The sequence below is a fragment of the Mirounga angustirostris genome, unplaced genomic scaffold (genome assembly GCF_029215605.1).
Source record: "Mirounga angustirostris isolate CCGP_5_RB_7025 unplaced genomic scaffold, mMirAng1.0.hap1 SCAF_5, whole genome shotgun sequence".
NCBI lineage: Eukaryota > Metazoa > Chordata > Mammalia > Carnivora > Phocidae > Mirounga > Mirounga angustirostris.
This window is the reverse complement of record NW_026991713.1, coordinates 171501332-171523992: the sequence shown is the minus strand read 5'-3', so window position 1 is coordinate 171523992 and position 22661 is coordinate 171501332. Positions and strand designations below refer to the sequence as shown.

Here is a 22661-nt window from a genome sequence, read left to right as displayed (position 1 = left end):
GCTGTGGCTGGTGGTCTTGAGGTGAGAGGGCTGGAGTCTCCTTTTGGGTCTCCCTCTAAAAAGCTGTGTGACCTTGAGCTGGTCCACTTGACCTCTCTGAGCTGCAGGGAGCAGTAAATAGCAGAACCCAGAAATCCCTGCAGGGGTTTCTCCCTGGTGTGGTATGGAACAACACAGAGATGTGTTGGGAGCCAGCACCCAGCTGGCCTTAGTCTCAAGAGGAGGATGGACTTGTTCTCTTGCTGGGAGTGTCTGGCTTTGAAGCCCTCACCTGAGCTAAACTCTCTCGGGGCTGTGCAGCTCCCTCCTATAGGATCTGAGGCCTGCTACAGAAGGTGCTCAGCAGCCTATCCCTAGCATGCCCAGCCATCTTATACTAGATGGAACTGGGGAGACACCGGGTGCTCACTGCCCTGGGATGCTCCCCGGGTGACTCGGGACAAATATCTCTTCCTCCCTGGGTCTCCCAGCTTCCCTCCAAGGTTCCTTATAGATAGGGACACAGAAGAACAGTCTGGGCCACTTCTGTTCATTTAAAAACGGAGGCAGTTCCAGCACATGCCCTGGGGTCAAGGAGAGGATTTCCTGCCACTGCAGATTTGGCAGGAGCTGTTGGTGTGGGAGTCACTTTTTAAGAGTTATCTTCCCTTTTAAATTCTGGTTACAAAGGAAAAAAGAATAAGTATATAGAGATATGTATACGATTAATGTTCGCTTGAGATTCAAAACCCATCTCTGCATTAGGAGGAGAGGCTCCCACAGTAACACGCACAAAAGCAAAATTCTAGAACAACATAGAAGATAGGAAAAAAACAAACAGAGAGATAGTTTGCATTTCTGTACATTACCAAAGGAAACAAAAAAAGAAAGAAAATACAAACAAAAACAAAATAATAGGAAAAGTTACATAAACTTCCCCACCCTCTTCCCTTGCCAACTAAACAAGAAATGGAATCACAATATTACCACGGTTCAAATGGGAGGCTAAAAAAACAAGCAAAAACATAGACGGGGTTAAAAATGGTGAGCTTTTCTTTTTTTTTCCGTTTGTTCTCTCTCTTTTTTTTTTAAAGGTAGAGTCCAAGAATACCCCCACCCCCCAGTACTTGTCCCCAAAGACATTTTTGGTGAATGGCTAAGTCTACGACACGCCCCCTCCCACCCCCATCTCACCTCCCAGGAGGTGCAGGTGAAAGGCCTGGATGTCCTGAGGTCCCAGATCTCGCAGGGCCCAAGGGCAGGGAGAGGATTTGGGGAGCATGCTTTGTGAAAGGGGTAACAAAGTGCTCTCTCCCCGGAAAATCCCAGGGCAGTGCCAAAATGGAATCCCATTCTGGGAGGGAGTCAAGATTTGGGTGCTGCTGAGGTGGTGTCGTCCCCAAGGCTGGAAGCTAGGCCACCTTCCTTGATTGCTCTCTCCTGGGGTCTATGTAGACCATGGCCATTCTGTCAGTACAAGCCCAGGGCCCGTGGTGGCCTATTGCTCAGGGAGGAGAGGGTACCAGAAGTGGGATGGAGCCTCCTATTGGCCCTGGCTGCCTTCTGTGCTTTTCCAGGAGGATGGGAAGCTCCCGCGAGAAGGTGTTTGGGGTTCTCGCTCTGTGCCCTTGGTGGTGGGGGGATGGGTACACCCTCTCCTGGGTTTTCCCAGATGGAGCCATTATCTCTGGGGCCTGTGGCACCACTCCCCGTCCTGACTGCGTCCAGCTACCTCTGTGTGTCCTCTCCCACCCCCAAGGCAGATCCTGGGACATGGGTGTGATCCTTCCTATGTGGCCCAACCAGGCCCCTAGGAGCTCAGGAGCCTGACACCCTGTCCAAGTGGGGCAGCCTCGAAACAGGTAATGTCCTTAAATAAAAATTAATCTTGAGACCAAGAACCTTTTGTCAGCTGCCCTTGGCTTTCCTCCCTAAGGTCTTGGGAATAAGGGTGTTTGAGAAAAGAAAGGGAGTGAAGGAAACAGCCAAAAATCAAAATGAAACTGACCAACACGGACATGTTTGCTGCTGAGACCTGAGGTCTGGGGAGGGGCAGCCCCCACCCTCCCTGCTGAGGCATCTGGGGCAGTTTGGGTCTGGTGGGGGGGAACCTGCAGGCCTGCCCACCCCGTGCCCCTGCCAGTACTGCAGCCCCCTCTCCCTGAGGGGGCTCTATCCTGTACTTCAAAGTCAACAGACAAAAGGGGATGTGGGCCTCCCCTGGGGCTCAGGAGAGCCCCCCACCCCCAGCCCAGCCCATCCACCTGGGAAGGGCTGAGAAGCCTGTCTGTTCTACCAGCCCCTACCATCACCACACCTGCTTGTGGGTCTCAAGGACTCTGTGCCTCTCTTGGAGGATGGGTGGGGACAGTTTTTGAGTGGTGTTGGTGTGGAGTCCCTGAGGGAGCAATGGGGACACTGGCAGGCGCTTTAGGAAGGATGGGACATGGGAGCCTGCAGGATTGAGACATCTGTCCACGCGTGGGCAGTCCCGGGGAAAAGGACAGACTCTCCTTGGAGCAGGGACTTTAGAAATGCAGCTCAGTGGCGGCAGCTCGGCAGCTCGGGGACAGAGAAAGGGGAGGGCTCTGAGGGAGGGGGAGTGAGGCAGTGAGGGGGTTGAGGAAGGGAGGGTGCTCAGAGAGGGGGAAAGGGTTTGGTGGGGAGAGGGAGACTCAGGGCCTAAGTAATGCCCAGGGGAGATCCTGTCTCTTGAATCCGGTTCCTGACTGTGACCCCTAGCATCGTCCATGCCCCTCCCACCCCAATGTGCCTGGGGGGAGGGCGGCAGGAGACCCTGGGTTCTCCTCAGCTCTGTTCCCAACGGGCTGAGAGCCGCAGTGGTCAAGTCCCCTCTGGCCGTCCGTTTGCCAAGCTCCAGGGTGGCCCAAGCCTGCAGGCCCCCTCCCCCTGACACTCGGGCCAGGTGGGCGCAACAACCAAGCATTCCAGGTCGCCCCCCCCCCAGCCGGGAGGGGGAAGCGGCGCCTATCCCCCATTGCACACTCATCGCGCCCTACCCGGCGGTGACGCCCCCCCCGCCCCCGCCCCCATCGCGGCGCAGCCCGCACTGCGCGGGAACCCTCTGCAAAGCGAAGCGTACGTACATCTGGCGGGCTGTGCGCCGAGCCGGGGCGGCCCCCGTGCGCTCCGCTCCGCTGTCTGTTGCCGCCGTTCTGCTGGGGCGACCCCCATCCGCTGCCGCCAGACGGGGAAGGCGACCGGCTCCCGCTGGACCGCTGGCTGCCCGTCTTCCGCCCGTCATCTCGGTGCTTGGGGCTCAGCCTTGGAGGGGGAGGGAAGATGGGGGGAGCCGGCGTGGGACGCCCCCTCTGCAAGTGGAACCGCTGCCCCCGCACGAAGAGCAGCCCCCCACCCGCCTCCTCCCTTGCATTCAGAGAGCAAAGCCCTAACCTGCACACTGCCTCGATTTCCAGTTCAAGGTCTGGGGCGTCTCTGGGCAGGGGCCGAAGCTCTTCCTCGCCCACTGCCAGGTGGGTGGGCACATGCTCACTCCTGGTAGACTTCCATCCTCCCCCCCATTGCTGTTCTGTCCACCGACCGTCCTCTTCCCCAGCCCCCTCTCCAGCCCTCGGGAGTGTTCCATCTGCAAGAAAGCCGAGCTGAACCACCTCTGGAGTGCTCCCAGGGGCCCCGGACCTACCTGCTGGGTGATCTGGAATCGCTGTAATGGGAGGAGAGGGAGGGGCTCTGAGAGCTGCCGCTGCTGTGGCGATTGGACCTCCGACCCGGGGACTCTGTGTGTGGCCTGGGAGAGAAGCCAGCCAGTACCTAAGTTCTGCCTGACCTCCCCAAGGAGGACCCCACCCCCCATAGTGTCCTACAGATATAACCTCCCTAATCCAGGTGGGTCATTTGTGGGAATTAGGAAAAGGCGTCCTTTTGTCTAGACAGCTCTGGTCCCCAAGACCTCACTGACCCCTCAGCTGGTGCTCTTGTGAGGAGGGGTGGAGGGATGTGGGGGGAGTGACGAGGGCCGAGCTTGAAAGAACCCTGGACTAGGAGGCAGGAGGCCTGGGTTCCAGTTCCCGCTCTGTCACTGACTCGCAGGGGTTCTTGGCTTCCTCTCTGGGTCTGAATTTTTCCATCTGGGCAGCGGGACGAAATGAACTGTCTCCAAGGGTCCAATTCTGTGATTCTAGAAGGGGGAGGGGGAGGAGCTAGAGAATGATGAAGGGTTCTCACCTCTTCCTCTCTTTGTTCTTCTCTTTTCTTTTGCTCTTGGGGCTTCGAGATCTGCAGAAAGCAGAGGCTGAGGTGACAGCTCAGCCTGAGCCCAGCAGGGGGGCAGGAGGAGGGCTGTGCCTGGGTGTGGATCTGAGATTTGTTCCTGTGTGGGACCTGAGTCCCCACCCCCAGCCAGGCAGACTTGCTCATCCCACCCCACTGCTTTGGTTCCTTTCACTCAGCCAAGCCTCCTTCCTTCCTTCTCCTGTAGGCCCTGGCCCACGACCACTGCCTGTCTGAGCCCCAGTAGCTGCTTCTCCTGGGGGTGCCATAAGTGATGTGTCCACCACCCCAGAAAGAAGGCTGACTTGTCCTTTCCTTCTGGAATCGGTCTCAGGACAGGCCCTTCTATAAGTCATCATGCTGGAGTGGCCCCTCCACACCTTGTTTGTGTCCCCTGGGTCCCAGGTCCCCTCAGATGGGCTCTCTAGGGCAGAGCCCAGGCTTTCCTGCCTCTTTGCCCCCTCAGACTGTGGCTCAGCTCTGGGCCAGCTCCCCAAGGGTTTAGGAAAGAAATACTCTCCCTTGGGCATGATCTCCCTGACATTTGGGTCTTTTGGATTCTCATCGAGGGTTGCCCCTAAAGCTTCCCATCCCACCCAATCCTGCCCCATACTGTCCCATCCCATCCAGCTCTGTGGGGCAGGCTCCAGAGTCCTTCTCCTTCTATCTTTGACAAAGGGATTGAAAATCTTCCTAGTAGGTGTCTAAGGTCTCACTCCACCCCTGGTCCCTGTAAGCCCCTCAGCCCCACCCTCCCCGATGCCACCAGATTCCAGCTTGATCCTTCTAGCCCTGAACAGATGCCTTCTTCTGACCAAATATCCAGGTGATGCTAAGAAACAACAGGATGTGTTTTTCACAGGAGCAGGGTGGGTGGGGGCAGGCCCAGGAGGCCAAAGATTTCATTTCTAGGACTCATGTTGCTTGCTTTGGGCCTCAGTCTCCCCATCTGGAGCTGGTCTAGCCCTAGGTCACCTTTAGGTCCTTCCCAGGACCAATGGGAGCTGGCCGGAGGATCGGTGCAGACCTATGGTGACCACTAGGGGGCAGTAGGGGCCCACACTGGCCGCTAAGAAGAGGGGAGGAGAGGAAGGGAAAGAAGGGGGGATGGGAAACTGGGGAAATTGGAGGGTCAGGATTAGGTGTTTATTTATGCTCCTACCCCACCTGACAAGTGGCCATGGGCAAAGTCCCACTGCAGGAATGAGACTGGGGACCCTGACCCTCTTCAGGGCCACTGGGAGGGGCTCTGTCTCCCATGCCAGCCCTGGGGATGTGACTGCCCTACATCTTCCTTTCCTCCTCGCTGAGTTTTCTACTTTCCCCACCCCAGCCTCTGCCAGGGCTCTTGACTCTCATCTCCTCCTCCCCCCTCCCCCAGTCCATCCTGAACAAGTCTCTGTCCTGCTCAGAGCCCCATGCTGGCTCCCAGCCCTGTCTGGTTGGAGGCTACCTCCTTGACCTGACAGTCAGGTCTTTGGGGGGCTGGCACCTGTCCCCCAGACACCATGGCTAACCACAGCCTGCCTACCGGTCTCCTACCTACTGAGCTTTCCTTCTGTATGGATGCCCTTTCCCTGCAAATTTGGGGTCCTGATGCTTCTTCCTTCCTGACGCCTCTATGGACACACCCCTTGGATAATGGACCCATTGTGTTGTCTGGAAATTCTTAGGGTCCCCAGGTCAAGGCTGACTCATGGGACCAGCAAGTGTTGCAAACACTTGGTCTCCATCCTCCTCTCCCGCCCTCCTTCCCCTGCTTGGCTCTGGGAAGGAGTCCCAGGAGCGGGGAGGATGGAGCAGGGAAAGACCCTCACCACCCTCCTCCCATCATTGCTTCCCTTGGGCCTTGGCCCTGCAGGGTGGCACTAGCCTCTGTCCACATCCTCAGCAGGGCATCACTCACCTGTGTCGTCTCTTCCTCCGGGACCCAGAATCAGACCTGGAGGGCCACAAAAGAGTTCTCTTGAGTTTGTCTGGGGTGGCCTGGGGACACAAATCTGCACAGCCACAGTCCTGGGCCAACAGAGGTGAGAGGACACCCCAGGGGAGAGAAGGTACCTGTCTCTGCGGTGCTTCTTCACACTCTTCTTCTTCTTGCGCTGCGGTGAGGAGCTCCCACAGCTGCGGACACAGGGGGGTGGGGGCTCTGGTGAACCGCTGCCCGAGAGGGGCGGGGCAGGGGCAGCTGGACATGGCTGGGAAGTCTGGGCGCCTGGGGCATCTAGCTGAAGCCAGCTGCCCGTTGCACAAAGTGAACCGGGGCCCCGAGAGTCAGCAAGGTCCCTAAGAGTGGGTGACAGAGCCGCCCGTGTTGTCTCCTAGCCACCCTTCAGCCTCCTTGGCATCATAAGTGAGGGCTGATTCACACCCAAATGTCAGAGGCTCCAGTGGTGGCATTCCTGGCCTCCGTGGGGAAAACCAGCACTCTGGCAGTTTCCAGGGTCCAGACTCTGGTGTGGCTGGCCGCCTGCCTCTGAGGGATGGCCTTGGAGTCTCGCCCACCCAGACATCCCCACCCCGGCCCGCCTTTATCACTGACCTGCACTCGGAGTCCAGTCTCCTCTTTTTGCTGAGGGGCCAGGGAGAGAAAAGGACAGACAGACAGTTGGGGCTCCAGACGTTTGCCAGGTTCTCATTAAGGACAGGAGAGGGGGACATACAGATGGGGAACTGCAGAGGTGACCCAGCTAAATCCTTCCTCCCCAGGCCACTCACACTTGGTGTAGTGAGTGACTGGAGGGCTGCTGGGGAGGGAGGAAGGGGGACCTCCAGCAGATGGACTGTCACCCAGGGGTCAGTATGTCCAGTTCTGGGGTTGGGTGAGTGCCAATGAGGGGACTCAGTGAGTGGAGGGGCCCGGCCAGTGAGGGGCCAGTGGAGGGCGGGGGGGGGGGGGGGGGGGGGGGGGAGGGGCTCAGCGAGGGGCGGGGCTCCCAAATGCAGCCTCTGGTCTCTTGCCCGCAGAGGGGTGGGCACCCAGGCATCGCCGCCCCTCCCGCCCCTCCCGCCCCCTCCGGACTGGCGGTGAGGCGCTCTCACCGGCTTCTCCGGTGGCCGCCTTTCTTTTTCTTCTTCTTCTTGGGAGGGGGCGACGCTGAGCTGCTGGACCAGTGCTTGGTCCTGGGGGAGAAGGGGAGGAGGGGTGAAGGAGGAGGGGCGGCCGTGGCCCCCCCCGCCCCCTGCCGCGGCGGGCGCTGACCTGTACCCCCGGTGCCCGCGGTAGCAGGCGGCCGGGCAGTCGCAGTCCACCGGGCCGTCGTCCTCGTCCAAGGGCGCGTACTCCAGGCCCGGCTCCGCGCCCTCGAGCAGCCGCGGGGTCTCCGCCACGCTGCCGGCGACAGGGACGCTCACCACCCGCGCCCCGGGGCCGCGCCTTCCGCCTGCCCCTTTCTCCGCGCAGCGCCCCGAGGCCTGGTTCCCCGCAAGGTCGGCGGGGTGCGGCCCCGAGGGTCAGGCGGGTATCTGGGTGACCTGATGGGCTGCCTCCAGGGCACCCCCCCCCCCCCCCGCTTCAGCGGTGCCCTCCCGCCTCCCTTGGTCCTCACCCCTTCTACGGTCTCACCTCTCAGTGAGCCGCCTCCTCCTTGGTGAGGCCCTCCCCTCACCGAGGCCCTCGGTTCCATTCACGGTGTTCCTCTCCTCTCTCCCGCCCCGCTTTCCCTCATAGAGCCCCTTTCACCGACCCTGTCCCTGAGCCCCACTGTCCGTCCCACCCCTAGCCCCCTGCCCCTCGCTCAGCCCACTCCTCCTCCGCAGTCCCCCTTCCCTCGTGAGCTCCCAGAGAGCCCCTTCCCATCTCCTAGCTCCCCCTCTCTGGTGTCAGTCTTTTCCTAACTCGGGCTCGCTGGCCTAGTCCCCTCCCCCCCTCCCCCCCGCCCCCCGCCGGGCTTCTCCCTCCCTCCACCCCCAACACCCCTTCCCCCAGCCCCCCGGCTGCCGCTCTGAAATATTCATGGCCTGTCCTCCCGAGGCCTGGCTGCTCTTCTCCCGCTGCCGGGCTGTCATCAATCACTGCCCGGTGGCAGCGCCGTGGGCCCCAGCCCTGCGCAGCCGCCCAGGCTCCCCATCCATCTTGCCGAGCCCTCCGCTGCACTCCGCCGGGGCGCCGCGGCCAGCTCGGGAGCCCCCAGCCATCTTCTGCCACACATGTTTGCTCCCTGCGGGCACTTGGTGGAGGGAGGCTTGCCTCCTAAAGGCAGCTGGGTTTCGGGCAAGAGCATGAGCTTCCAAGCGACAGAGGAGCCCTCATCTCGCGCTGGCCCTGAGTCCCCGCGTGACTTGGTACCTGTCGTGCCCGTGCCTGAGCCTCTTCTCCAGGATGAGTGTGATGACTACGTGATGGGGCTCCTGGGAGAATTCGCTGGGGTAACCGTACCGCGCAGCTCCTTTTTTAATTGAGCGAGCCCAGAAGTGAGCCTCCAAAGACCAAGCTCCAGGGCAATGGCTTCAAGGTGGGGGCCTCCCCACCTCCCATTCTTCGGTTCATGCAGGTTCCGACAGTGCCCCTCCCAGAGGGAGCCTCATCCCTGGTTCGGCACCACTACCCTCACTCCTGGGTGCCCTTCACCAGGCTCACTCATTCCCTGCCCAGAGCATTAAGGATATGGCAGGAGCTCTGGATTCACACAGACAGGTCTCAAGCCAGGCATGACCGTGCTCACGGAGTCTCCAGCTCCTTATATCTCCACAAGCAGGAAAAGAATATCCCAGCTGAGGAGAGGATTAAGTAAGATTCTGTCTGTGAAGCTCCTGACAGGAGCAACAGGCCTGGCCCACGACAGTTGTCCCGCACATGGTCGCCACTGTTAGACGGAGGGAACCCTGTTAGACACTAAGGCACCGACGCCTTCTCTTCCAGGGTTGTGACACGTGAAAGAAAGAACAGAATTTTCAGGGACACATCTCCAGGAGAGCACCCACAAATCTGCTCTTTGAAGGACTGATGTTGTACTAAAAAAAAAGAATGGGGGGGGCGCCTGGGTGGCTCAGTTGATTAAGTGTCTGACTCTTGATTTCGGCTCAGGTCATGATCTCAGGGTGGTGAGAGGGAGCCCCGTGTCAGGCTCTGTGCTGGGTGTGGAGCCTGCTCGAGATTCTCTCTCTCTCCCTCTCCATCTGTCCCTTCCCTGGCTCTCTCTCTCGCTAAACAAACAAACAAACAACAACCAAAAAACCTCCCCCGAAAAAGAATGTAACCCAAATCTGACAGGGAAGCAATACCCCTTGGGGCCTATATCAAGAATGCCATTTGATTCCTAAACACACACCTGGTCTGGGCAACCCTGAGGTCACACAGGTAGTATGGGAGATTTTTCTGGGATGGTGGAGGAGGGGTTCATGTCATCCTTCCTATCCCCACAGAGCCAAACATCCCCACAGCCCTCCATTCAAACCTCTCTTCCCCACATTCCTCTTCCTGAAGCCAGCGGCCTCCTCCTTTCTGTTTCTGAAATCTCCAGCTCCTCAGCCTGTCCAGCCCCCCACCATCCCCAGCCCTGTCACCCCCACACAGCCCTCAGCCACACAAATGCCGGACACATAAAACACAGTCTTTAGCAAAACTTAAGGGCCCCTCAAACATTGTGTGGGTGAGCTGATGGCTGGAGGGAGCCTCTGTTTATCTTGACACAAATGTGATGAAGGTTATTTACAAAATAGAATAGCTCAGTTTGGACACTGCCCTCTGCAGGAATCCTTTTTTGCCTGTAATATCTGAACTCCTTCCCGTGCTGTGCCCTCCTGGTCTGCTGGCCACACCCCTACAGACATCTTTCTTCCTCTGGCCCAGGGATAGAGCTTCTGCAACCTCCCTCCCGGGGGTCCTCTCATGTGGTCTTTCTCACTCTCTGGTCCCTTCTGAGAGGTTTACTTGGGATCTTGTCTGCTAGGAGCATTGAAAGACAAGCATAGAGCATGAGTAGTAGGCTCAGGGAGAGGCACAAGTTCTCAGAACTTTCTGGTAAGACTTGCCTTGCATGTTCCAGGGCTATAAATGGGCCTAGGCTGCGGCCTCTCTTGCTGAGTTTGTACAGCTGGTATCAGGATATCTGTTTTGTAGGATCTCCCAGCCTAGAAACCTGGGTTCTCCTAGCCTGCCTTTCCTAGATGATAATATCACTAACAATAATGTTCTCTAACGTTTCCATGAGCTCCTCATGGTTCACAAATCCCAATCCGAACCACTACCTGATTGAGAGAAATCGCACCCCCCATTTACAGATGAATAAACTGAGGCCCAAAGAATGAAAGGAACATCCCCTCTGAGTAGAGAATGTAAGTTCACTTAGGCAGTTGGCTTTGAGAATTCATGGTCAAACAGACAGGCCTTTACTTTCCTGGCTGGCTTCCGCTGCAGATGTTAGCTCAGCCATGGCCTCTCTGCTTTATAGACACATTTGTAGGTATATGCACCAAGTTCCAGATTTGTTCAGCACTTCCTGCTCTTAAATTCGTGTTTGTCAGCTAGTCGACACCTCCCCATGTCTGTGGACTAGGCAGGGGAGGCATTACTCCCCTGTGACGGAACAGTCCAAGCCCCACAGAGCTGGCCAGAGCCAGCCACGCACTCGGGGTCTACTGCAGAGGGACGGACCACGGATGGAGGTTCCGCACCGCACAGGACACCTGTTGGGACTGGCTGCCCTGGGCAAGGCTCTGACCTGGGTAAAGACTGCCGCTCACACGCTCTTCTCATGCCAGTTTCTCTAATGAACTGGCTCTGTTTGCCACTAGCCGGGAGCATAATGGCCAACTGACAGATGAATGAGGCCAGGCAGAGGAGGGGAGGATTCCAGGCAAAGGGTCTGCCCTCTCTGCTCATTCACGCAGCCAGCGCCAGGCCTGCCTGGGGCCTGGGCAGGGGGGAAGTGGGGGAGGGGGCCCCCACGGTGACAGGAACAGGGATGAGTCAGGCCTGGGGCCTCTCCTCTGGTTCCTCACAGTGCCCTGGGGCGTATTGTGATAATTACTAACGCAGGTGTCAGGTACTATTCTAAGCAGGAATCCTTTTTTTAAAGCACTTGATGTGTGTTTATCTCATTTAGTCATTTAATGCACAGAACAAGTCAGTGACATGGGTACCATCACTAATATTCTCATCTTATAGATAAAATAATGAGGCCCAGAGAAGTGGCTCGATGCATAAAATTAGATGCACAGAAAAAAACACTAGAATTTGCTCACTGTGTGAGGGAGTAGCTTATGAATATTGTTTTCCATAAACCCTCTCTCTCCCAAGCATTTTGTGATGTTACATAACTATGAAAGCAATTATTTCTTAAAGGTTGTCTATCAGAGTGAGGGACGAAAAAATAAAAAAGAACTGATAGCAACCACAAGAAGTAAGAAAGCATCGTGTGGATTCCAAGGAGGAGAAGGTTTCGCTTTTATCCCGAGAATATTGGGAAAGTGGTTTTTAGAGGCAGCCCTGAACGATGGGGCGAACTTGAACCAGGTGCAGAAGGGCCTAGCATGAGCAAAGGCATGAAGGGAGAGCGTGCAGGACGGAGCTGGGGTCTGCCAGCAGGTCGGGCTGGCTGCTGCGTGAGGCTGGGAGTGGGGCACCAGGCTGGGCTGAGGGTGGGGAGAGCCTCCCAGCGCCAGGCCAGCGAGTGCAGCTTGGCTGCATGGGAGCTGGGGAGCCACAGAGGGTTTCCAAGGAGAAACAGGCTCCCCACATCGATCAGTTTCCAAGGACAAAGGCGTGTCCTCTCTCAATGTCTCTGGGACGTTCTCTCTCTCGCCTTGCTTCCCAATTAGAGTGCCAGCCGCCCCACTAATCTCCCTGCCGTGTCACCCTTCTTATTCCTCTTCCCAAGAGGGAAGTCCCCAAACACCTGTCTGACCACATCATGCCTCCCGGAAACCTTCCACTGGCTCCCATCATCTACGGAATAGATGTCCTGTATCCAGTGTGGAGAGTAGACCGAAGGGGGTCTGTCTCAAGAGGCTGTCACTCCAGACCAGTCAATTAACTTAAGGAAAAAAGATGATCTCTGGGGACAAAAAGCTCTGGGAATGACCCTGCCCCCTCGAGACTCTTTTCTTGAGTGGGAGGTGCCATGGGCTCTTACAGTCCATAGCGGGTTAAAATCAGACGTCCCTCCTCACTTCCTCCCCTTGTGGGGACCCTTCTACTGGCTCTGGCTTTGCCACCTCACTCTAAGAGGGCATCGGATTTCTCCATGTCTCAAAATGCCGGTGTATGAGGGGTTGGGGTCTCAGGGGCAGGAAGCCAGATGCATAAGCACAGGGACTGCTGGGTGGTCCACTGTACAAATAAAGAAGCGAAGGCCCAGAGAAATCAAGGACCTGCCCACGTCACACAGCTGGGGTGTGGCGGAGCTGGGATCCAGGGCCCAGGCGGTGCACACTGAGCTTAGAGGTTGGGGCAGGTGAGGTATCTGACGCCAGAGCCCACACTCTCCTTCCACTACCCCAGACTCTGAGCTAGGAAGTGAAGACAGGCTCAGATGCCCAGTCCGCAGGAAGGCGGGCCAATCTGTCACCAGCTCCCTGTCACCTCTCTGCCTTGGGCCTTGGGTTCAGCACCAAAACAGCTAGCTCCTCCCAGCCTGTGAGGATTCCAGGCGGCCATCAGCCTCCTTGGCTTGCTGTGGTCACCGGAGTGCTATTTTCACACCGTTTGGGCTGCCTGAGCTAGGAGAAGCCCCTGACCCTGTCCCTTTTCCCATACAGAGGAGGAGACAGACTTCGGGGAAAATCGGGCAAGCTGCACTGTTCTAGGCACCAGGGAGATAGCAGTAAACAAAACCAATAAAGATGGGCGCCTGGGTGGCTCAGTCGTTAAGCGTCTGCCTTCGGCTCAGGTCATGATCCCAGGGTCCTGGGATCGAGTCCCGCATCGGGCTCCCTGCTCAGCAAGAAGCCTGCTTCTCCCTCTCCCATTCCCCCTGCTTGTGTTCCTGCTCTCACTATTTCTCTCTCTGTCAAATAAATAAATAAAATCTTAAAAAAAAAAAAAAACAATAAAGATCGTGTCTTCGATGTCTTCCAACATGAGAGTGGGATCCCAGGACCCGTGGTCGAGGCTATATTCTCCTCTGCCTCTAGAGCAGGAGTCCTCCCTGACCCCCGAGTCTTCCAGACACTGCCCCTTCCAAGGGACCCTTCCTGACTGACCACACCCGCCCTCCACTGAACACACACAGGCCCGAGGGCTAAGGGGTTCAAGGGGCTACCCTGTTGTCTCTTCTGGTCAGGAGTTGCTGGTAATTCCTGGCTTCAGGTTGCAGAGGGCGGGGACCCCACCTTCCCCGCTTCTCCTCCCCACTCCTAGCACCGGCACAGGGGGAGGCGTGCAGCACAGACCCTCAAGGACATGTCTTCTGATGATGGACACAGTGGCAGATTTCCCAGCGCGTCCCCGGTTCTTAAATGCATCATTCCTTCATCCGAGGGAAGATCAGATCAAGACGACTGAAGAAGACTGGAGAGTCACTCGCTCAGAGGAGGCGGTCCCAGCTGGCTCACAGATGAGATTCCCCCCAGGGAGTGGAGGGAAGGGTCCCACATTTGGGAGGAGGGCGGGAGCAGGAGAGACAGAGAGAGCCACCGGAGGGGCAGGGGCGACACGGAACCGCACCCTGGAAGCCAGGGGAAGAGGAGGCTTCCAGATGGGGAAGCACCTGCCAGAGAGAGAGGCCAGGCCTGCAGAGAGGCACAGTGCCACGAGGAGTAGGACTCTGGAGGCCACAGGGCAAGCAGGTCACGGGAGTTAGGGCAGAAACCCACCATGGCTCCCGTGGCCTAGGGAAGTAGAGGTCAAGTGTGCCACAAACTCCACGGAAATTCGGTTGAGAAAGGAGAGAAAAACGTAGGGTGGTGACCAGAGGAGGAAGCGGAGTTGAGGAAGGATGGGACTTCCATTAAAAGGAAGGAGCCCGGAAGAGGGAAGAAGGGCAGGCTTCTTGCTGGAAGGGCCAGGGAAGATGGCCGGAGAGTCCACACAGGACTCTTGCCCTCACACTGTGTGGAAGAGCGTGACTTTCCAGAAAAGGCCTGGGGTGATTTGAGGGGGCACAGGTCAGAAAGCCAGGACCTCTTGGTTTCGGGGAGGATCTGGTTGTCAGGAGCTCTGGGAAGGGGAGAGAGGCGTTGGCCCTGCTCTTGGGTGAGTAGGGCTGGATGGGCACCACCGAAGGGAGGGCGCAGGAGTGGCTGGGGGTGCTGTGAGTTCTGGGTGGCTGGAGAGAGGGAGGTGGTGGTAGCATCACCTCATCACCTCTGAGCCTGGCTCCCCCAGATCACCCATGAGCCCCCCACAAGCCTGGGGCTGCTCTGACCATGTTTGCTCCTGCCCAACCCCGAACCGGAGAGGTGAGGTTTAGGTGAGGTCAGGCAGGACTCCCCCACCCCTGGAGCCCTCAGTGGTCCAGAAGGAAGAAGAAAGGGCTTCCCCGCTGCCCATCCAGGTCCGTCTACTCCCGAAGGGCCATTTGTCCTTACGACAACAGCAATGGGAAAATCTCTCAGAAGGTGTTGCTGTCCTTTTGATTTGTGTGAGATAAGGTGACAGGGGTTTAGGGCCTCAGCAAGATGCCTGCTCCCCAAGTTAGTCCCACCGTGGAGGAAATGCCAGGAGCATTTACCCTGGCTGCTCACCCGGCCTCGGTCCCACTTAGAGCCAGGACTGGGTGGGGGCTCCGAGGCTGAGCAAGGGGAAGGTCCATGAGTGGATTCCATGATGCTCCTTCGTGCGCACTGCCTGCAGGGCATGGGGCTCGGTCAGCCCTCCCCCCACCCCTACCCCTGGGCCTGGGCACTGGCAGGGACAGGTTGCCTCCACCATCCTCACAGCAGCCTGCTGCATTCTCCTCCGGCTTTGAGTGATTCCCAGGTCTCTAACGTGAGACAGATCTGCTGCCCCATCACTTCCCTGTTTGATGCCCAGGGGCCCACGGCACGCTGGTACTCCTTCTGGCCCATGACAGGAGCAAGAGGTGACCCCCGCAGAGCCCTTGTTCTTGTTACCCGACAAGACTTTGACCATGCGAGCAATGGCATTTGGTGTGTTGGTTCCTACTTTCCAGAACCCATGTTTACTCTGGGGCCCGCCCATTTTACAGGTGGTAATAGTTGGGGAGGACGGACTGGCCCAGGGCCACACTGTCAGCCAGTGGCCATGCCTGGGGTCAGAACATTTCTAAGTTTCACAGATTTGCAGCCTAGGATTCCCCAAGTTGGGCTCTGGGCTGCCTCCCCACTGCTGAACCATAGCAGGGGAGCCCTGGGGGATGCTGGGGGGCCCAGTGGCCCCTGATTTGTGCCCAGGGCCAGCCAGAGCTTCCAGTGGATGGGATGCATGCCCTCTCCTCCACCTTGCCGCCCCCCAGCCCCCTCTAGAAAGGCCCTTCTGGCACCCAGCTGCTGCCTGAGCTCACATCCTCCCCTGCCCCACCCCCAGGCAGGGGATCACTCACATGTGGCCCCCAGGCCGGTCCTCCCTGGTGAGCATTCCCTCCTTCTCCATCAGCATCTGCCGGAAAGTCCTGACCTTCTGCCGGGTCTCCTCCTCTGAGTACCTGTAGGGGCATGGGGAAGGTGAGGGCTGCTGTCTTGGCTTTCCTTCCCTCCCTGCCTGCTCCCCCCACACCACCCCTCCCCCCATCACAGGTGCACCTTCCAACTTGCAATGACCCGTCCGAGGTCCCACCACCAAGCAAGGCTTTCAGCGCTGGGGAAGCTCAAGACCTACCCGTCTGGCACCGAACCAGGCAAACCACCAACTACACAAACAAGCAACAACTAGCCAAACAACCAAATGAACTAAAGGAATTGTTCTTCGAGGTGGGGAGACTGTCCAGCGGAGGCTGTGCCCTTCCTCCCGGTCCTCCTCTACTCCCAGGGCAGACTGCCCACCCACATCCAGACTACAGTCACTCTCTGGAGACATATTAAGGGAGAAATGAAGATCCAGGCCTTTTCTGCTTTCCTGGCTTCAAAGACATCTGATCCTCACAACAGCCTTGGGAAGTCCTCAGAGCATCCCAATCTCTGCATGAGCAAGGCTGCCAAGTGGCTTGTCCCAGATCCCAGTGCTAGATTCAATGTTTCCCAGTCTGGCAGGTGACGTGGATGAGGTCTGGTCTTGAATGAATCCCCTGACTTCTCTATTCCCTTCTCCCTCCCTCCCTAAGCCCAGGCTCAGGCTAGGGACCAAAGTCCAGAATGATCGTCCTTGCTCCCACGCCCCGGGATCCATCATGATCCTCTCTCACTGCGCCCCCGTGACAGCCGCTGCAGGGCCTCTCAGCTCCTCTGGCATGTCCCCCTCCAGCCTGTGTCCACGCTGCCCTAGGGCAGGGGTGGGGGGGAATCTTTGCTCACCCAGCCCCTTGCCCTGTGCCTGGCACACAGCACCTGCCTGTTACTGAATGAGTCTCGGGGTCCTAAACCCCTCACTCTCCCCTTCCTGGGCTGCAGGTCATTGTCCCAGATGGAAAACATGGTGGTGGCAAAACAGGAACTGGGTTCTGTCTTGTGTCTGTCCTCTGCTCACCAGCTGCTCTGTCCACACAGCAGACCCAGGCCTCCGCACGGAGCATGTCCATGAAAATGGCACGTCGTTGCCCCTCAGGGACCCCATGGCTGTCCTCCCTCCTCTTCTCCTCCCTTCTCCCCCACCCCCAACTTCTCCAACAGGTATTTGGGATTGGCCCAGCCTTTTTGGAGAGCAATTTGGCAAGTCCTTGCAAAACCCTTAAAAAATGGGCACATCTTTTGACTCATAAAATTAACTTGCAGGTTTACCCTGTGGAAATAATCATGGCTAAGCACAAAGACGTGACTCATGGGATGTTTACAGCAGGACGGATACCCCCCGCCCCAGGTTAGGTGCCCACATTTGTGTTTCCATAGCAACCTGTACCTCCAGGTGGCTCCTGTGCTAGTCTACCTGTTGACTGACTCCTCTGTCTCCTACACTGGCCTGGGAGTTCCCTGAGGGCAGGGCCTTATCTGTCTGGATTGCCACTGTATACCCAGCATCTGGCACCTTGTCTGACATGTGGCATCCACATTTTTTTGACAAACGAGTGGCTGGTGATGGAGAGGCATCGAACTGTTTGCAGGCTGGATTTTCATTTTGGACATCTGTCTCTGGTAGCTGCACGGCTGGAGGGGAGGGATCTGGAGGCAGGGAGGCTGGCCCTGGGCTACTGTAGGGGTTTGTGCAGGAGATGGTGAAGTCGGAGCGAGAGAGTGGCCATGAGGATACAGGCGAAGAAGCAGACAACAATCCATCACGGACGCAGGATGACTGGGGCCTGGAGACCGACTGAGGATGTCAGGGGCTACATGAGGAGCACTAGCTGCTTCTTAGCACGCATCCCCTGACCCCCAGCTGTGCTCTGTCCTTCTGCAGGTCCAGGTACCTGTGTTGTGGCCCACCGTAGGGAGGATTAGGTCATGCCTGTAAGAGCAGGGCCCCTCTCTTCCAAGCCTGGGTCTTGGCTCATCAATGTCCACCCCAGTTCCTGCTAGCCTCAGACTTGGGCATTTGGCTGGAGGTGCCTTGGCCTTTCTTGTTGGGCAGTGCAGAGCCCTTGGTCGGCTGGGCTGTCCCGGTGCCCAGGAAGAAGGAGTGGTCGCATTTTCTGAGCGGTGGAGGCACAGAGGAACTCCTCCCACCTCACCTTCTCCTCGGGAGACAGGCTTGTCATTGGCAGCAGCATAGAGACAAACAGCAGAGGCCCTTCCACACTGCCCAGCCCCCGGCTCACAGGGCTCTGGGAGGGAGAGATAGGCTGGCTGGGCCATTAGGCATGGGGCCCTGGGCCTGGAGGGGTTGGGGAGGAAATGGTCCAAAAGCGAGGCTGGGCCAGATCCTCAGTTGAGGGATGGGCTTCAGGCCACGGTCCACATTCCCCGGACTCCTGGGGTCTGTGGAGCATATGAGGCTGGGCGGTAGGAGCAGAAGTCAGGGTTTCATTGAGACCTGGAGCAGGACATGTGCAGGGAAGGGACTTAGGGCTCAACCTAGAGCCGGCAGGCTCCAGGACTCCAGCGTGTGTCGTTGGGAGGCCGGGAGGGCTGGACTGAATGGACGTGGAGACTTGGGGAGGACCCCTCTATGCCCCGGGACATCTTGCTGGGAGAAGCTGGGGACCCGAGGATGGGCAAAGAGGTCTTGAGTACAACCACTACCTCCAAGTCTCCTGCTCCCTCATGCCTCTTGAGGTCAACCCTCAGCCAAGGCCATGTTGGACCATGAGTAAGGGAAGAGGCCGAGAACCAGGCAGTCCTATTTTTGAGTCCTGGCACCCCCCACTTCCTAGCTCTGTGACCTTGGACAAGTCCATACACTTCTCAGCCTCAGCCTCTACATCTGTGAAATGGGGTAGTAACTTGTCTTTCAAGGCTGTTGCAAGGATTAAGGGAAATGATGCTTACAAAGCACTTTGTGCAGTGGGTGGCACATAGTAGCTGCTCAATAAATAGTAAGGACTATTTGGGGGCCCTGGGTAGCTCACTTGGTTGGGTCTCTGCCTTAGGCTCGGGTCATGATCCTGTGTCCTTGGGATCGAGCACCGAGTCGGGCTCCCTGCTCAGCGGGGAGCCTGCTTCTCCCTCTCTCTTGGCTCCTCTGCGCGGTTCGTGCTCTCTCTCTCAAATAAACAAACAAAATCTTAAAAAAAAAAAAAAAGGACTATTTGTCGCAGAGCAGGAGGGACAGAGGATCTAGTAGTCCTAGGCTCCCTGCCTTTTTCCACACCACACCCCTGCCAGGTCAGCATCGTCCCAGGTTGGGAATCACCTGGGACTCTTGTCCCTGGAGGCAAGGGCCTGGAGGCAAAGGCCGAGATAGGGAGGCTGGTACCAAACCATCCACTCCTTGTGGGGGTGGCAGCACTTGCCAGCTTAAGACCATGCAGGGGGTCCAGCTGCCGTGCCAAAATCTCAGGCTAAAAGTCAAAGGCTTGGCCAGGGAACTGGGGACAGGGAGGGCAGTGACACCTGTCTCAGTGTCCCCACCAGGAAGGAGTCACAAGGGAAGGACAGGCCAAATTCGTTGTTGCTCCCTGGATGGCCCTCTGGGGTTGGGGTGCAGTAAGGAGACACTGCATTTTCAAAGAGGTCCCCAGATTAGAAATTGTGTCATTCTGCCCGTTTCTGCCCAGACCTGGAGGTTCCTAAATAATCGCTTCCTTGGTCACTAATTTGTTCTTCCCTGCAGCTCTGCGGCAGTGGGCAGCCTTCCTCTTCCCATCTGATGGATGAGGAAACAGAACAGGGAGAAGGGAGGCCTCCAAGCTCCAAGCTCTGTGCACCTTGGGAGTCCTCACAGGAAGGAGCATAGGTGGGTGTGTGTGGGAGGGAGTCGGGGCTGGGGTGGGAGCAGCATACCCCACGGGGGGGCTCTGGCCCTGGCCCTCCGGTGATTGCGGGCTGCCCGCGGAGGCTGCCGGGGAAGGTGACTCCAAAGCAGCATCAATCACCAGTGAATTAACCAGCCATCCATCAATATTAGGGAAGGGATTGCTTTTTAATGGGGCCAAAGAATGTGTGTTCCTGTGACTCGTGGGAATATTTGTCAAATGCCTGAGAACCTGGTAAATAAGCTCGAATGAACCAGTGTTTGTAGAAACAGATATTAATGACTAGATTCTATAACAGAGCAAGGGTGCCCAGTGTTCGTGGAGCACTTTATGGGGACTGGCTGGAGGTGGGGAAGCCCCGAACATCTGTAGCCCATGGGACTCTCAGAACGACTCCCTATTTCACAGGCCAAGTAGCCGTGGCTTGCTCACGTCTGGGCTGTGCCCTCCACTGACCAGACTGCTGCTAAGGGGTGGCAGTGGGGGGCTGGTGACTTGAGAGCTAGCTTTCCAGGAGACTCCAGTCTAAGGACCACCTGGAGTGAGGGCTTGGGTGGGGGAAAGGGCACTCACTAGAGCCCTGGTGGGTGCCTCCCAGAGAGGCATGGGTCCTTGATGCCAGGGGACTGACATCAAGGACATGGCCAAACACCAACCCCTTCTGCCTAAGGCTGCCCTCATCTGATAATGACCCTCTGGTGTGCAGTGAGGGGCTGGGGGCTCCTGGAGGAGGAGATTCAGCCAGGGTGAGGAGGCTTGGAGGGGAGGGGCGCCATGAGAAGGGGCCTTAGGAGTTCCCTGATAGAATGGGGCTCTGCAAGGGGGAGAGAGGGGGCTCAGGAAGGAGGTGGGGCTCCGGGGCGGGGGAGAAGGAGGCAGTTTCCAAGAATACAGAACAGAAGGCTGGCCCTCTTCTGGCCCAGGCACCCCTCCTGTTCCCTAACCTTGCCCACCTGCCCACAATCCCTTCAAGGCCTGAGTCTCCCAACTTAGCAGGATTTGTAGGTTGATAAGGTCCTCGGGCTCTCCTCTTCCCACCCCTTACTCGACCCTGTCCCTAAGGGATCTCATTTCCTCTGTCCACATCCATGGCTCATCAAACCTGGTTTCATTGCCAGCTGGAAGCCTCCTTTCAGCTGCCTTCCATCCTTTTATTGCTCTCTGCAGGGACCCTCCCCACCCCCAACTGGACCAAGTCTCTGTGCACCAGGGACTCTGCCTGGCTGCCCCCTGAGGACCCTGGATCCAGGCCCAGCCTTGGTTCTGCCTGCAGTCAATGACTATCTCTGAGCCTCAGTGTCTTCCTGGGCTCTACAGTGATGATGAGCCATGTCTTGGCTGCCTCTTGGGGAGCCCAGGAGGCCTGGGTGGACAAAGGTGTGGTTTGGAAGCGCTTTTGGACACAGGCTATCTGCCCCCATATGGCTTTGGGACCCAATGCACTGGGCATTTCTGATTTCTCAGCTCACTGACAGGGCAAGTCTGCTGGGTGAGCCCTGTTTCCCACTTTGACTCCCTCAGCAGCCAGCCCACTGGTTTCAAAATACTCGGGGCAGATGCAGAATGGAGCTTTCTTGGAGCTGCACCATGGGAATAGCTTTGTTCTGTTTCTTTGCCTCCAGCTCCATGTGCTAGGCCTGTCCTGTCTCCACTGGACTTTTGAGGGAAGTCCCTAAAAAGATCCTTACTGACTGATCAATGCACAAGCCCTGACGAACTCCTACTCATCCTTCAAGGCCCATTCAAACATCTTTTCTCAGAATCTCTCCTCTGAGCTCCTGAAGCACTTGGCCCTCTCCTGTCCTGGCCCATAACCATGATTCTAATTTGTTTTATGGTGGAGTTGGTTACAAACATGCTTGTTTCTCTTCTGAGATGGGGAGGGAGTAGGGGGGTGAGGGGTGGTCTTTGAGGAAGGGACTCAAATCTGGCTCTGGGGCCCAACATTGCACAGCGCAGTACATGGCGCCCTTGCGTGTCCCTGTGACTGGTTCTGAACAGAACAGGTAAAACTGAAGCTTCCAGGTGTGGCCGCCGGCAGGAACTCCTCTGCTGAAACCACAGGCAGTCTCCCCGCCCCCGTAGTAAGGGCCCATTGTGCCCTCGGGCGTGGCTGCGGCACCTGCTTGGCAGAGTCCAGGAAGCTCAATAGAGCCGTTTTAGAGAAGGGCAAACTGAGACCTTGACTTGCCATGGATGTTTCGATGCTTCTTCCCCCCTCCCCCCCGCCCCGCTGGACTGGATGTTTCTGGAAGACATGGACTGTGTTTCCTTGGCGTCCGTGAATCTGAGCCTAATTCAGAGCTCGACGGAGACCAGGCGTTCAGGACAGCTTATTGGTTGAATAAACGAATAAATGAATGAAATTCGTCTGGCCTTGCAAGGGCCCCACCCCGGCTGGATCAGTCTGGCCCCTGGCCTGCCCGCAGGGTTTCAAGCCTCGCCGGCCCCGCCCCGCCCCGCCCCCCGGGCCGCTCACCCTTGCTCCTCCATCATCTCCTGCAGTTCCATGCACTTGAGCTCCACGCGCCGCTTGCGCTCGTGGTCCAGGATCTCGCGGTGCGCGCGCTTCACCAGGCCCGGCTCCGTGGCGCGCAGCTCCTCCTCCGCCCGCGGCCAGGTCCCCGAGGAGGCGCCCGGCTGCGGGAAGCCGTTCGCCGCATCCGGGGGGGACGGCATGCTGGCCGCCCCGTTGTTCACGGTGGAGGACATGGCGGCTGGCCCCGGAGCCGCTGGCCTCGGCCCTGCGAGACAGACAGACACCAGGCGGGTGGTCACTTCTCGGCCACCTGCTAAGCTCCTGTGCGCGGGTTAATCCTGGAGATTTAAAGGCCCACTCATGGCTCTAATCCGCTTCCTCTCATGCTTGGGGGCGGGGGCGGGGGCTGATGTCAGGTTAGCACCTTTGGGTCACACCTCAGGGTCACACCAGGCTTTCCCATCTGCAAAGTGGGTGGATGCTGGACTAGAATGCCTCCAAGGGCGTGGGCTTGGAATAGTCATCTCCAGGGACCTAGTAACCACCTAGGCAACGCACTCTCCCTTATACCAATTCCTGGGCCCCTGCTTGCACACCTGCTAGTAACTTCC

At 57.7% G+C, this 22661-nt stretch overlaps 1 protein-coding gene across 1 annotated transcript in view; it reads right to left on the bottom strand.

The window, feature by feature from the left end:
• SRRM3 (serine/arginine repetitive matrix 3) overlaps positions 1-22283 on the bottom strand; it is a 33216-nt gene extending 10933 nt beyond the window's left edge. The window contains exons 1-10 of the mRNA XM_064590326.1: positions 22051-22283; positions 15675-15776; positions 7433-7681; positions 7273-7353; positions 6773-6802; positions 6292-6354; positions 6137-6172; positions 4186-4236; positions 3644-3748; positions 3087-3264 (exon numbers count right to left, since the gene is read on the bottom strand). Of these exons, the coding sequence (XP_064446396.1) occupies positions 3087-3264; positions 3644-3748; positions 4186-4236; positions 6137-6172; positions 6292-6354; positions 6773-6802; positions 7273-7353; positions 7433-7681; positions 15675-15776; positions 22051-22283 (1128 nt within the window). The remainder of the gene's footprint in view (positions 1-3086; positions 3265-3643; positions 3749-4185; positions 4237-6136; positions 6173-6291; positions 6355-6772; positions 6803-7272; positions 7354-7432; positions 7682-15674; positions 15777-22050) is intronic.
• Positions 22284-22661: the final 378 nt, after the last annotated feature.